The sequence below is a fragment of the Triticum urartu genome, chromosome 7, assembly GCF_003073215.2.
Source record: "Triticum urartu cultivar G1812 chromosome 7, Tu2.1, whole genome shotgun sequence".
NCBI classification, from domain to species: Eukaryota; Viridiplantae; Streptophyta; class Magnoliopsida; order Poales; family Poaceae; genus Triticum; species Triticum urartu.
Window position 1 is genome coordinate 133,570,437 of NC_053028.1, and position 15,241 is coordinate 133,585,677.

At 49.0% G+C, this 15,241-nt stretch overlaps 1 protein-coding gene across 1 annotated transcript; it reads right to left on the reverse strand.

Annotated features, from left to right (window-relative positions):
• Positions 1 to 277: 277 nt before the first annotated feature.
• On the reverse strand, positions 278 to 2,769 carry LOC125523672 (RING-H2 finger protein ATL32-like). Its single transcript, XM_048688730.1, has one exon. The coding sequence runs from the start codon at positions 1,969 to 1,971 to the stop codon at positions 724 to 726; it is 1,248 nt and encodes a 415-aa protein (XP_048544687.1). The 5' UTR covers positions 1,972 to 2,769; the 3' UTR covers positions 278 to 723.
• Between the last annotated feature and the right edge of the window lie 12,472 nt (positions 2,770 to 15,241).

The following is a 15,241-nucleotide window of genomic DNA, read 5'->3' on the forward strand; positions in this document are numbered from 1 at the left end:
CATACTACGTCCACACAAGCTTCAAAGACACGAAAAGAGATATATCAGCGTTCAACTGGAACAGGAACCATGGAAAAGGGGGAGAAAAGAGAGAAAGAGATCGCGTCTAGGATTCGGTTCTTCACAAAACGGTGAGGATGCCTTTTGCTTGTGAACTGAGATAGTGGCAGAAAACATGGAAGCCCCCAATGGAGGAAAGAACGCATCAGGTATGCACATAAACTAGTCCGATCTAATCTGAAAGCCCACCACACCGGGATCTTTGAAGACCAACGTATACACACCGACTGACCCCGGCCCCTGTTTATTCATTCAACGGCAATGAAAATCTGAATCTTTCAACGCTATGTACGCCACCAATATCACAAAAAATAAGAAAACGAAAGCAAAGTCGGCAACAGATTTCAACAGAAATTCTTCACTTTCAAAAAAAAAAAAATCCATATTCTTCAGCGGTGCGTGCTCCGTGCGCGCGCATGAGCTGCTGCTTCTTCCACGAAGATCACATGGCGCCATGGCGGGTATTCCTCTACGTACGTCGACAGTGACGAGCCCGCGGCATCTCATTTTCAAATCCTCGTCGCGCATTGATTCCTGATGAGACCCGCTAATTAATGCGGTATGTGCCGCGCGTTGACGTTTGGTGGTGCTCCGATGCGACCATCGACCGAGAGTGGACGGCGGCGCACCGAGACCGACGATCGAATCCCGCCGCGCGCGCGTTCAGGCTCGCCGGACGATCGCCTTCTCCTCCTCCGGCTCCTCCTCGCTGTCGCCGTCCACCCTGCCGCCGAGGCAGTCGAACCGCACGCTCCCCTTGTTGGTGGCCGAGCCCACGACGGGCCCGTCCGGCGCCTTCTCACGGACGGTTCTTGGCAGCGGCGGCGCCGTCGGGGTCGTAGGGGCGGGCGCTCCCACCGGCTCCGCGTCCGGCGCCCTCCTCGAGGCCGCCCAGAACGGCACCCTGGAGGAGAACGTCCTGGCGATGAACGACGGCCAGCGGTCGGACCGGCCGATCCGCGCGCTCCGCGCGCCGGCGTCCCGCGCCACCGTGCGGCGCAGGCTCTCCTCGCCCGCGGCCACCATGTCCCTGCGCACGTGCTCCGGGAGGCGCAGCGTGAACCGCTCCAGGTCGCCGTCAAACCGGGCGGAGAGGGAGTGGCCCGTCGAGTGCGCGCGCGAGAACGGCCGCCCCGACCGCGACCGCACGGCCCGGCGCAGGCTGCCGATCCGCTCCAGCTCCGCCGCCTCTCTCATCCTCTCCTCCTGCGCCTCGCCGTCGCCCTCGCGGTCCATGTCGATGGCCACCTCCGGCGCCCGCTGCTCCTCCGCACCGGCGCCGTTCTCTTCAGCCGCGGCCGGGGCCGGCTCCTCGGGGGCGAGGCTGCAGCGGCAGACGGGGCAGGTGACGTGGCCGGCGAGCCACTCCCCGATGCAGTCCGGGTGGAACGCATGGCTGCACTTGGGGAGGAGCCGGAGCTGGTCCCCGTCCTCGAACTCGCTGAGGCAGACGGCGCACTCGAGCACGGCCGCATCGTCGCCGCCCTTGTCCCGGAGCGCCCTCGCCTCGGCGTAGGTCATGGCGGGGAACGAGGCGATCACCTCGGGGTCGAGCCCGCGCGGGCGGGCCTGCTGCTGCTGCTCCTGCTGCTCCTGCTGGCGCGACAGCACGAGGAACGCGGCGGCCGGGATGGTGGGGGAGTTGCCGCGGCCGCACTGGCGGATGTAGATGGAGAAGAAGCCGATGAAGAAGAAGGTGGCGATGAGCGCGACGAGGAGCACCACCATGGGCGCGCTGAAGCTGGGCGGCTTCCTCGCGCCGTACACGACCCCTCTCCCGCCACCGTGGTCGCTCTTCCTGTCCCACGCGTCGTCGTCGTCCGCCTGCGCGACCGCGCCGGCCGCGAGGACGAGCGCCGCCAGCAGCAGCGCATGGCGGCCAGGCGTCGGCGTCCGCGTCCGCGTCGGCATCGTCGGCGCGTTTCTCGGTGCCGCGGGCGCGCGCGGGGGGTATAAAAACGAACTGGCGAGGGAAGAAAGCAAGGCGATGGAGCGAGGCGTGCGTGGCTAGTTTACTATACTTTGCGACCGGAACGCGTCTCGTTGTGGCGGCGTCTGCGTCTGGTGGGGGTGTGACGGCCGGCGTCGGGATTTGTTGGGTTTGGGGCGCCGGGACGGTGGTTTCTTGCCACGCCCCGCGACCATCCAGGTGTCGTCGTGCGTGCCGGTGCATGGGTTGGACTTTGGAGTCTGCGTCTGTGGCGCTGGACAGAGCGCACACGCACGGCACCAGATAGGTCGACGAGGAGAACGTACGTAGTACGTACGGCCGGTGGTGCAAAACTGGAAAGCAAGCGACGTGGCCGTGGCTCATGGGCGAACACACCAGGTTCCAGTCTCGACGTGCGACTGTCAGATTCAGATTTCAGATCAAATCTACGGCGATTCACCTCACCGATCAGATCCTCTGTCGTCCGGATCGTTGCATACGCAAGCAAGGGCGGCTACCATTTGCAGCGTGCCGAGACCGCAGCGAGGCCAGCGGACTGGCTGGCCAATGGGACCTGGTCTGGCCGTCTGCCACACGGGCCAGTCGGCAGCTCAGTTCACCGCCCGCCCGGCCGCCTCCGATGAAAATGGCTTTTGTTCTTCATCAGAAACAGAAAAAACACTCAAAGTCAAAACTCCACACTTGGACCAGCTCAGTCTCCTTTTCCCCCGAAAATAAAGAAAAATCCACACTTGGACCCGGACGCACGGTGTGGTGCCGTTGAGCTCGAATCACGACTGTTGTCTCGTTCCACACCTGTCCCCGTATTGGAAAAAAATTGGGTACAAGGCGTGCTGCCTTCTCTGAGGACAACTTGCCAGGGACTAGAGCATATGCTACTAGTCCTTTTTTTTGCGGGGATATGCTACTAGTCCTGATCGAACTCCTGATAGCACATTTTGTACCCTGTTGAATTGGAGTGAAACTTGACACAGCTAAAAAGTGTGCGGGTGTTTATTACTTTTAAAAAGAAGAAGCAATGGTGTTCTAAAGGGTGTGGCTAGGTCTTAGTCGACTGAGATTTAATCAAGTCTTAGTCAAGTGACATAACATGCAAAAAATAAAAAGAAAAAACTCATAATAAAATTTTACACTATCTCTATGTAAGATGCACAGATATAGCATCGATTGAGACTTAACCAAGTCTCAGTCGGCTGAGACTTAGCAAAACTGGTTTTCAAATCTCTATCCGAAAATATAGGGTTCAATACATATTTTTTTACATTCATCGTCAATAAAACAGATTATTTTTCAAACTATGCAAGACGACTGCATGGATTTCTGTAATTAAGATTGAGATCAAGGAGAAAAGTACAGTCAACCAAACGACCCCAAGTCTAGCTTAGAGCATCTCCAGCCAGGGGGGAGGGGGGGGGCTCGAAAAATCGCAACTTGGGAACGACCCGGCGCTAAAATCGGCTTGGGGCCGATCGAGTTCCCAGCCGTCGGCCCCAGGGTCGCCCCTAGAAGGCGTTTTTAAAAAGAATCAAAAGAGATTCGGCTATAATTCAGCAAACGGGCATAAACTTCGGCGACTTAAACCGTTTTTTACACACCGAACTTAAAATTTACTTAAAAAAACAACCGCCACGACTACAGGAAGAACTCGCTGAATTGGGCAAAGTCGCCGCCGCCGCCGTCGTTGTCCTTCTCCTCCTTCACGCGGCGCCTCTCTTAGACCCTTGCCCGGAGTCGCCCTGGCGGACCGGTGGCGGCGGCGCGTCGTCGTCGCTGTCGTAGAGAACGACGACGCCTCCCTCGTCGCGGCCATGATGCCGAGCGGCGATCTCTTCTAGGGCACGACGCTGGCGCTCCAGCTCCAGTCGCGCCCACTTCATGGCCGGGGGGGCTGGGGCGGCAGGGTACGTGAACGGCGGCTCATTGTCGCCCTCCTGGTGCTCGAGGATGGCGTGGAGCGTGTGGCCGGGGGCGCCCCACCACAGGCGGCGACCGTCGCTGTTCTTCGTTCCCCGCACCACCGATGCGTTGTTGGTGGAGGCCAGCCGCTCCGCTTGTCGGCGCTCGAAGTAGGCCGTCCACGCCTGGTGGTTGCCTGCGGCATACTTCAGGCGGGCCCGCTGCTTAACAGCATGGTTTTGGTCCCTTCTTTTTCTTTTGATTTTCTGAGGTTTTTGCCTGAGTTTTCTTTCTTCATGGCTGTGTGGTCTGGAAAGAAGAGATGACCTCTTCTTTCTTTTCGGAGTGGCTTGTCATCCTCATATCCATCCCAAGACCTTTCCATTTTCATCTTGGACCAAATCCCAATATTCTTTTTATTGGGAATATTCCTTTTCCATTAAAGGAATCACTCAATTTGCCCCTAGGTTGTGAAGCAACCTATACTTTCCATCACTCCCAAAATTCCCAAATAATTCTCATAAATTGTTTGTGTCATATCTTCCTCAAATATGGCAAAACATTCCATTGTCCATGTTTCCCATCATGCTGAACTAATTATTTTCCTATTTTGTCCTGAATGGCAGATTGTGAAGCAAATGCCATTTATCTTTGCCCAATTGACCCCAAACTTCTTGGACACCTTTTCATGTCCAAATAATTGCCCCATGCCAAATGCAACTTAATTTGCCTAGTAAATATTCCTGAGCAATTTTTCAAAGTTCCTGTCTGAGGGAATTGATTTTGAAGGAAGTATAAGCTAGGCATATTCAAATGAGTTGAAATTTTGCAAGGTCCTTCATATCATCATATTATAGCCCTCCACCAAATTTGAGCTCATGTCATGCCTCCATGTGAGCTCATCTTCAATTCTTTGTCTCTGCTCAAATTTTCAGTTAGTGAAGCAAGTATATTTTATATTGCTTCATTTAAGCTGAAAATTTTCCAACCATTTCTCCTATCCATATAAACACTCTCCACCAAAATTTGGCTCAATCCATTATATCATTCGCCCTGTGCAATTTTTCTAAGTTTCTGTCTAGAGCAAAGCTATATGAAGCAAGTGCTATTTTGGTTCATCCAAATGGCATGAAACTTTTTGGACATCTTCATATCTTCAAATCATTGGGCCATGTCCAATTTCAGCTCAACTTGCCACTACAAATGAGTGCATCATCCAAATTACCTAATATGGCCAGTATGGCACTTTCTACACCAATTACCCTCTAAATCCTCTTAGTCTGATTTTTAGAATAAGCACCACCTTAGTGATTAATCATGTTGTGACAAATCTCAGAGTCTAACCTCTCTCATGTGAACCACGTACGACAACAAACACCTTGCTGTTGCAATCTTTTGGAGCTAGGTGCAAATCTCTTCTTTGTCCTGGGCCGTGTTGTTGCCTCCTTTGGACTAAGGGCACCAGGACTTTCTGCTAGACACCAATTTGGGCGCCAGTGAGCATTGAATGCCCAGGATCACGCGGTGACCACTGTCCTGGCATGCCATGGCTGCGAGCTGGGTAGCGTTTTGCTCGGGCCCTTCCTCCTCTCGTCTCCTTCGCGCGCGTGACCGTGTCCAACGTCTTCATCTCATCGTCGCAGTTCCCCTGGACCCCTCCCCCCTCCGCCCGTTTCCTCACCGACGCTCGCCGCCGAACGCCCACGGGAGCACAGTGCGCCGACCGTCGTATTCCTCCTCGTCCCTTCCTCCTCGTGCTCTCTTGGCTCCCTCTGACCCGTGAGCTCGTTCCTGTTCCTCCCCGGCGCCTACCTCCGAGCTCATGCGCGTGCACACGCGTCCGCGGCGCTGGCCACGTGTCCGCGACAACGAAAGCGCGACACACCCATCCCCTGCCTATATAAGGCCACCCCGAGACCCCCCGAGCTCACCACCCTCCCCTCCTCTCTCCTATAGACCTCCCCGACTGCTCACCCGAGCTCGAGGAGCTCCTCTGCCTCGCCATCGCCACCATGGACGCCGCTTCTGGCCGCTCGAATCCGAGCGAGCCCGAGCCCCTCCCTCAATTCCCCCACCACTAGTAGTCTACCCAGACCCCGACGCACCTTCCCAGCCCCGCAGTTCGGCGCCGGAGTACTCGTGGCCGCGTGCCCCCAAGATGGGCCGACGCCGTTGCTCTCTGCCTCCGTGGTGCGCCGCCGTTCCGCTCCTCCTCGGCGCTCATTCTGCGTCAGGATGGATGTGCTGTGTCCTCCCGATCACGTAGGTGGTCTGAGCGCCACGAACGGTGGCCGGAGCCGCCCGAACGGCCACCGACGTCGTCCCTGGCCTCTGTCCCACGCGGGTGAGCGCGCGAGGGAGACGAAGACATCGGTGTTGACTCCTCTCCCCTGGCCAGGCAGGCCCCACTCCCCACGCGACCCCACCTGGCAGCCACCCGCGTTGACCCGCCCCCGCCACGTCAGATAAGTGGAAACGGATTTCTGGTATTACGTCTTCCACTTCTGAAAGCGTACTCTGCTCTTAGTTCTGTTGAAATACACTTTCTTTATAAGAAGGCGTATTTCATTTAACTACGGCTGGGAGTACGTTTTCTCTGCTCTGAAGGCGTGTTCCTCTAAATGCGCTTTCTGTTTTCAGCCGCCAGGGGCCTGTTTATAGGACTATTTTTATAGATTGGTCCCTGGACTTCGTCGGGCTATAACTTTTTGCTCAAGACTCCGATTGAGGTGAAACCAACGCCCACGTCTTCGTCTCATCGAGCCCGTTACGTTCCCATTTTCACTATGGTTTGACATACTGGAAATGACCATTTTGCCCTTGCTCCTAATCAGCCCCCTCCGAGAGAGAACCCTTTCCGGTGATTCTTTCCACGGCTTCACCACACATCTTCCCGGAGCCTTCTTCATCCCCAGGCAAGCCACAACACCCACTTGCATGATGGCCATGCAGTAGCCATGGTTTTCAACTTGAATATTTAATAAATTTCTGATTGCTTTGATACGGTTATCGTTATTTCGGTGATGATTATGGATTTGTGTTCACTTTCATGATATGTTTTTATGCACCTGGTTATCATGTACTAGTTGCTAGCATTTCTACCGTATGTCATGTTGGTATAAGTACATGTTGGTAATGGCCTTCGGTGCATGATTATCGTCGGTTCCAAGTACCGTTGTTATGCATGCTCCGTTGCATTTAGTTGGTTAAATGCTTGCATGGTAGTATTATCGTTATGTTATTGCCATGGTATTTATTTCTGATGCTAGCGGTCATGCTATGCTTATGGTAGAGTTATGCTTGTGTTATTCATGTTTGTTCATGCTCATTCGGACATATGATTTATGGTTGGAGATGATGTCCGCTGCTCATGTTGGTATCATGCATTGTAGTTGCATCATGTTATTTTCATATGACCCAGCTAATTAATATGCTAGTTAAACTGGACTGTAATCGAACTTGAACATCTGTTAGCTGAGTCATAGTGCCATCGTATCGAGCTGACCAGTGCAGCCACACTTGCCTTTATGGGAGGGTCCTAACTGGGTCTATTGTCATGCCTCTCGTCGGTGCCTCTAACGAGGGAAGGTTATGCGTGGGCGCTACCTTGGCCGGGTAGGACGGCATAAGCCTTGTGTGCCCATGTTTGGTTCTGAGCTCATGTCCCCGTTTGGGACCGTTTTGCCATGATGGTGGTTGTTGATGCCTTTGATAGGCACGGGGCCACCCATGACTTAGCTCAGAGGTAGTTAGTCGGAGTGGCCGGGAGAGTGTCATGGTAGTAGGATGGTTTTGTCGGAACGTCGTTGATCCACCCGAATGGGAGTGCGAGGCCATGGGTTCCGTGGTGTGGGTACAATGTGCTAACCTCTGCAGAGTGTGTGTTAAATCTATCGATAGCCGCGCCCGCGGATATGGGCCCAGTTTGTAGTCGGTCACACTATGGGTCAACAGTAATAATAATAATAATGTGCTTAATAACAACCCCGGTTCGATGATGAAAGAAGTTGTTTGATCTTTATGTGATCGTGAGAGGATCATCGTGGTATCGAGGATACCGAGTTGTGGATATTTGTGGTGTTATGCGAGAATCACGGGTAAAGGTCAAGCTCCTTGTGGTCATGTATTGATTACTATGGTATTGTTTATACCAAGCTTGATTTGATCCTGAGATGATCATGTGATGTCCGAGGATGGTAAGTGATGCATGTGATGGTTACGAGGTAACCCTGAGCAGAGTAAGTTGATGCATGATAGTGTCATCATGTTGCATTTTAGTATCATCATGTTTATATGTTAATGCCATGCTTATATTGTGCTATTGGTATCATGTTGTTCATGCCATGTTGTTTAGATGATATCATGTTAATCCTTGTTAACATGTAATTGCCATGCTGTTGTTTGTCTTGAATGCTTCTGGTTATTGTGAGCTTGCAAGTACATTCACTGTACTGACCTGCCGTGTCATGCCAGCTTGCAGGTCAAGCCGGATTTGATTGCTTGTTTGCCATGGATTCTTTGTTTGCGAGCTAGGATAAGCGTTCCAGCCAGACTCCCCGCGGAGTGGAGTTCACCACTATCTTCGTTGTTCTGCTGCTAGAGTTATTCCGCTGCTTCGAGTTGTTCTGCTGCCTGCATAGAGCAACAGTGGCAAGCGTAGTGTCGTCGTGCCGATGTAACCCCTTGTACCCAGTATAGATTGTAATAAAGAGCTGAGTTGTTCTATGCTAAGCAGTGCCGTATTCCAGAAGACTTCTCCTTGATCTCTGGGCTGGAATATGAGGCGTTCCAGTTTCTTTGAGCCGGGGTGCCATAGGCTTGGTATCAGAGCAGGTCTGGCTGTAGGACGCCCTAGCCCGCGCGAACGTTAGAATGCGGTAGTATATAGCCCAGTTGGTCTGTTGCACTTGATTGCTGCAATTTTTTTGTTGCATATCATGCATATAGATTATTATCTAGTCGCTAATAGTTGATCTGGTGAGTGTAGGTGGTATCGGTTTCGATCCACTACATGCACCCTTCCTCTTTGCATACCCGCTCTTCGGTGTTTGGTGTCATCTCTGTCCCAGTGGAGTGATGCCCTGGTACCAACTGTTCCAGACACTATTCGCAGGAGTTATGCTCAGGTATCATGCGGTATCTTTCCATCACCCACCCATATCATTTCGATGATAAACTTGCCTCTATCTTGAATCGTGCTCTTCATCTCGTCCCTTTGGCACCCTTACTGATCTTTGTTATCAGAAAAGGGCAGTGCCAGTAAGCATTGCTTTCCCTCCGCTATCCTACCCTGTCATTCCATTCTTTAGACGTGTATGATCCCCTTTCGTACGCTTGGTGATGATGTGGTCGTGACCTTTGTGTCTCGCTACATGATCACCAAGTCCATCTTCGCCTCCGTATCCATCTCGGTGCAACTGGAGTTCAGCCAACGCTCAGTGTAGCCTTGGTTACACCAATTCCTTCCACACATGGATTTCATTTTCGTGCACACCGCCGCATCATATTAGATCGTAATACCGGAGTTTCCGCGAGATTTGTATGCTTAGGTGTGCATGCAATTATTGTTGTGAGTAGTAGTAATATGTGATGTTGCTTGATTATATTATTAATATGGGAGATTTACATTTTCCCCCTAACTTTGTCCCGACCTCATCTTTACCCCTAAATAAAAACAGTGCTCAACTTTACCCCTCTTCCGTTAAGTGTGTTTATAGAAATACCCTTCCGTACATTTTCCGTCCAGTCAAAGGCCTTTGACCGTTAAGTGCGCGTGTAGAAAAATCTAACGGTCAAAGGCCTTTGACTGGACGGAAAATGTACGGAAGGGCATTTCTATAAGCGCACCTAACGGAAGAGGGGCAAAGTTGAGCACTGTTTTTATTTAGGGGTAAAGATGAGTTCGGGACAAAGTTAGGGGGAAAAATGGAATTGGCCCTATTAATATTAGTTTTATGCTTTGTGCGCTTTTGTTTTCGTTGTTTCTTTTGCTTCTTTCTTTGGGCCTTCGGTGTTACAAATTTTTCCCCTTATTAAAGTTGTTCGCCAACCGACACCGGACCCGAGGAATCAATAAGGAATTCAAATATTTGGAAACTCAGCTAAACAGAATGGAATAATCAGCAGACTGCAGTGAAATTGGGAATGTATCGTCTGAATGCCAAAGAAATCCTGGATGGACCGTCAGTATCAAGTTTGCATTAATGTGCACTCCTCACAACAGTACGGATAATCAAGTCTCCCTCAGTGTGCACTCATCATAGCAGAAATGATCAAATCTGCAAGGAGATAAATTGTGTGCAAGATCGACAGTATATCATCAGTCAAAGGTATGGTTCAGATGCAAGGTTTGATTCTTCTTTGAGGATGATTATGAAACATGATATACCTGGAAGAAAGCAAGAATGGGCCATGTATTCAATACTCAGAAAGGAGGATAGTCCAGCAAACCCTGTTTCATGCAAGTAACCAACAACAGAAATATCCAGATGAGATATATATGTGGTAATCGGTCCGCCTATCACAATGAGAAGCTTCTGGTGTAAGCAACCCAGTCTTCCCTCGCAAGCTACCAGAAAAGCTTCCAGTGCAAGATTCCTCCATCTTCCTCAGTACGATATATGGATGACTTCCCGTGCAAGATAGTACATTGTGAATTGACAACAGATGGCAGTGCAAGAATCAGATCCGCAGCAGTTGGTCAGAAGCACGAATCAGTCAGAACACAAGTCTACCTCGGGAATTAGATTCTCAGATATATGTGAAGGAAGCCAGATATTCACCATAGTGTGACAAAGGATTGTGAAGATTGACGACAACAGTGAGCTCTGTACAAGTACCTGTGAACCTGGAATATGATCCTGATGAACCCTTGTCGACTTTTCTCTGGTAACGGCACCACGCCTGGGTTCTGAGCTGTTTTTGGCCGACCGAGGTGGATGCCGACTTTATATTTCTCTATTCAACAGCTGTCACAAGTTCTGAGCTATTTTCCGGCTGACTCGTACAAGTGTTGAGTTTCTTTTTGTGACAGTGGCCCTTTGCTTTGAGCTGCTTTTCGGTCATCTTAGGGAACTTCCACGTTCTTCTTATCAACACGGTCTCATGCTTTGAGCTGATTTTCGGCCGTCTGGAGCCGTGGTTGAGTTACTTCAGTAATGTCCCGGATCTGATTTGTAAAGACCGTTCTGGTGGCTACTAATTTATTTGCCGATTTCTTGCAAAGGGTTCAGATGATCATTTTCCTACGGTCAGAACTTGAGAGGTGCTAAACCTGCTGGTTAAACAATATTACCATGTTAGAAGATGCGGATAAGAGTACTGTAAGTGCATCTAGTTCCCCTTAGTGATTTTGGTGTATTGAAGACTTATAGGTTAAGGGACTAATGTGTTTTTGAGTGTACACAGGTCTATAAGTCAATGAGGAGTTTGATATTTACAGAGAAAGTCGACCCCTAAAAATGAGGTTCTTCGACTGAAGACTTTGGATTTCTGAAGACTTTGTAAGTGAAGAAATTGGTGCAATCCTGAAGACTTGGTATTCATTCGAGGAACATGAAGCATGAAGACTTTCGTTTCGTAGTTTCATTTTCTCTTTCTTGAGTCATAGGAAACATCGTACTGTTAAAGGGGGTCGAGGAAATACTAAGGAAAAATTTCCATGTGATGCTCAACTCAAAATCCTACACCTACCAATCCCTTCGAGTGAAGCCATTGGAAATCTCATACAGTTCAGTCATATTCTTTAGTGACAGAGACAAAGTTCTTCTGGTCTCTGAGGAATTTGTTTTGACTGAGGAGTTAGGAATTCGCCAGTGCGGATTGCCTACACAGTGAGGAACATGATAGCCCTGAGGAATTTAATACTCAAATTTCCGACCGTTGTTGTGCCATGCGCCAGCTGTCCCAAAATATCTACCCACATAACGGTCATATCATTGAAGGGCATTTATGTCTTATCATGTCGGGCTGCTCCCTAGGCTATAAATAGCCACCCCCTACAACCACTAGCTGGTTAGCTGCTCCGAGAGAAACTGACACTTGTCATTTGAGAGCATCCCATCCTCCGAGGACTTTGAGCGAAATACATCAAGTGAGGAAAACCCAAACCCAAACACCTACAAACCCCAAGTGATTGAGCATCACTGAAGAGATTGATCCTGCGTGGATACGACACTTGTTACCTTTGAAGACGGTGCTTCTTCTAGACGGTTAGGCGTCAAGGTCTAGAGCATCCAAGAGGAATTGTGGATCGCCGAGTGACCAAGTTTGTGAAGGTTCAGAAGTCACCTGAAGACTTACCACGAGTGATTGGGCGAGGTCTGCGTGACCTTAGCTCAAGGAGAATACGGTGAGGACTGTGTGTCCGGAACTGTGTGTCCTCAGGTTTAAATACCTAGCTGCTCCAACCAGACGTACAACTGAGACATCAGTTGGAACTGGTCTACCAAATCATTGTCTTCACCAAGCTCACTGGTTCTATTTCCTCAACTCTTTCATTTCCTCATAACTGTGTTGAGTGCTTGTTCGTATCTGTGTTTGAAGACTTTGACTGAAGACTTCCTCAATTTCCTCAGTTCAATTTCTTCAGTCTGTTTGTCTTCATCCTGTGTTATCCTGTGTTTACACTTTCTGTACTCTGTGCTTGTCTTCATTTCATCATGATGACTATGCTTGTGTTCTGTTATGTTTACTTTTGAGTACTTATTCCGCTGCTAATAGTTCTTCGCTAAGGAATTTCCTCACCTGCAAATTCCTCAGTGAGGAATTCATAAAAATCGCCTATTCACCCCCTCTAGTCGATATAACGCACTTTCAATTGGTATCAGAGTAAGGTACTCCCTTGTTCTGTGTGTTTTTGGTTTAACCGCCTGGAGTTTTAGTTATGTCGACCACAGGAATGAAGACTGTGTCATGCCCCATCTTTGACGGTCACGAGTATCCCAAGTGGAAAGCCATGATGAAGAAGCGCCTCATGGCGATGAACAGCGAGCTGTGGACCGTCACTGAGATTGGTCTGACCGATCTGTGCAAGATGGCGGAAGCTGATGACATTCGCAAGTACACTCTTCTCAACCTCACGACGAAGGATGTCATCTGCTCCCGTCTGTCTCAAAATCAGTTCAGGAATATCATGCATCTCGATCATGCGAAGCTTATCTGGGACCGTCTCTCTAAGGAAGGTCATCGAACCCGTCATGATCCTTGGATTGAGGACTTCAAGGAATCTCTCAAAGCGATGACATTTGAATTAGAATCATCATCTTCTGCATCATGCCTTATGGCAAAAGATACTAAGGTAACTGAATGCTATCTATCTGAATCCAGTGATGAAGAATCTTGTGATGAATTTGGACCAAGCTATGTTAAACTTGCTTCCCTTGCCACTAACAACAAAGAGCTTTGGAAAAAGTTCAATACATGCTAAATAGGAGCGATGATATGTTGGGAGAAGAAATGGATCAGTCAAAAGCTTTGGCTGAAAGTCTTCAGAGACTTCATACTAAGTATGACACCCTTCAAGATCATGATAACACTCTCTTATCTGATCATGAGAAGCTTTCATATGAATTTCTTCAAAGAAAGCAAGATCTTGAAAAGCTAAGAGTGAGTTATGAAGATCTTCAGAAGGAGCGTGATTCATTACTTGCTCAACAAATCAGCGCTTCTCAGGAAGAATTTGTTCCTCCATGCTTGAAGTGCATTGAATGTGAATCTGCTAATTCTTCACCTGAATGTTCAAATGCTGCTAATGTTTCAAATTCTTCACCTGCCTCTGCTATCACTAATTCCTCATATGAGGACATTGCTAGTATCACTGAAGATGCAGGGCTGAAGGAATTGTACATGATAGGCATGTACAAAAGCCTCAAAGGGCATCAGACTCTTTGTGATGTGCTTAAAAAGCAGACCCTCAACAGGAACCCTAGGAAAGAGGGTATTGCCTTTGAGAGGAAACTCAATGCTGATGGTACATATTGGAAGCCTGAGCAGTACCCCAAAACCTCATGGGTTGCTGCAAAGGGACCTCCAGTTGATCCATCTAACTTATCTGGCTTTTCATGTGAATCTCCTCATTCTGATGATGAGTCATTTGACTCCAACTATAAACTGTTCAAAAATCAGAATGGTGAAATATTTGCTAGATATGTTGGCACTAACTGCAGGAACGGTCCTCCTATGAAGAAAATCTGGGTTCCCAAAAGGTGCCTTGAAAGTCTTTAGGTGAATGTCCTCAGGACACCACCTGTGAAGAATAGGAACCCCTGATCAAATTCTTCATATGTACCAAATTCCTCAAAAGGATCAAAGTCCTCATATGAATATCATCGTGCTAACAACTCTGTTTCGCAGGGAAGAGCTAAGGGCTATGAATATGAGCATTATTCTTCTAATCATTATGTTCATAAGTCCTCGAAGAATTTCTCTGCTTATTCATATGCTTATCCTAACCCCTCTTATGTGAAACGAAATGGACTGGCTTCTATGCCACCTTTCTCGTATGGAGCTCACAGAGTGATGGACTCTTTGCCACCCCTTCAGATGTGGGTGGTGAAGAAAAAGAACTAATCTCTTCTGCAGGGTCAGGTCTCCAGACGTACGTAATCGTCTGAAGAATTTGCTGGAGACCTGAATGTGCCTGAAAGGACGCAGGCTAATCATGAAGAAATGAACTTTCATTTCTCATGTCCTCATACTGCTTTATATGTTCTCTTGCTTGATGAAATTGATCTGATGAATTGATGTCATATTCTTCACTGATGAAGTATATGAGTTCGTAAGTTGCACTAATTCATCTCCAGGATGATCAACCCAAAGCCACTGAGTGGGTCCTCGATAGTGGATGTACAAATCACATGACTGGTGACAAGAATCTATTGATGGATGCTCCCTTATCACCATCGCATCTGAAGCATATCATCTTCACTGAAAAAGGCAAAAGTCAGGTATTGGGTCTAGGTAAGGTTGCGATCACAAAGGATCAACACATGGACAAAGTCATGCTTGTCGAGTCCTTAGGATACAACCTCATGTCTGTCTCAATGCTTTGCGATCTTGATATGGTAGTTGTCATTGGAAAGTACCGTTGTGTTGTGGTTATGGAAGCTGACAATTCCAAAGTCTTCGAAGGCTTTAGGAGAGGAGACCTGTATATTGTTGATTTCTCTACAGGACCGCAACCAGCCGTGTGTCTACTTGCAAAAGCTTCAGAAGGCTGGCTCTGGCATCGACGACTTGGTCATGCAGGCATGAGGAATTTGCACACGCTTGTGAAGAAGAAGCATGTCATTGGCATCGAGAATGTAAAATTCCTCAAGGATCACTTATGCGAAG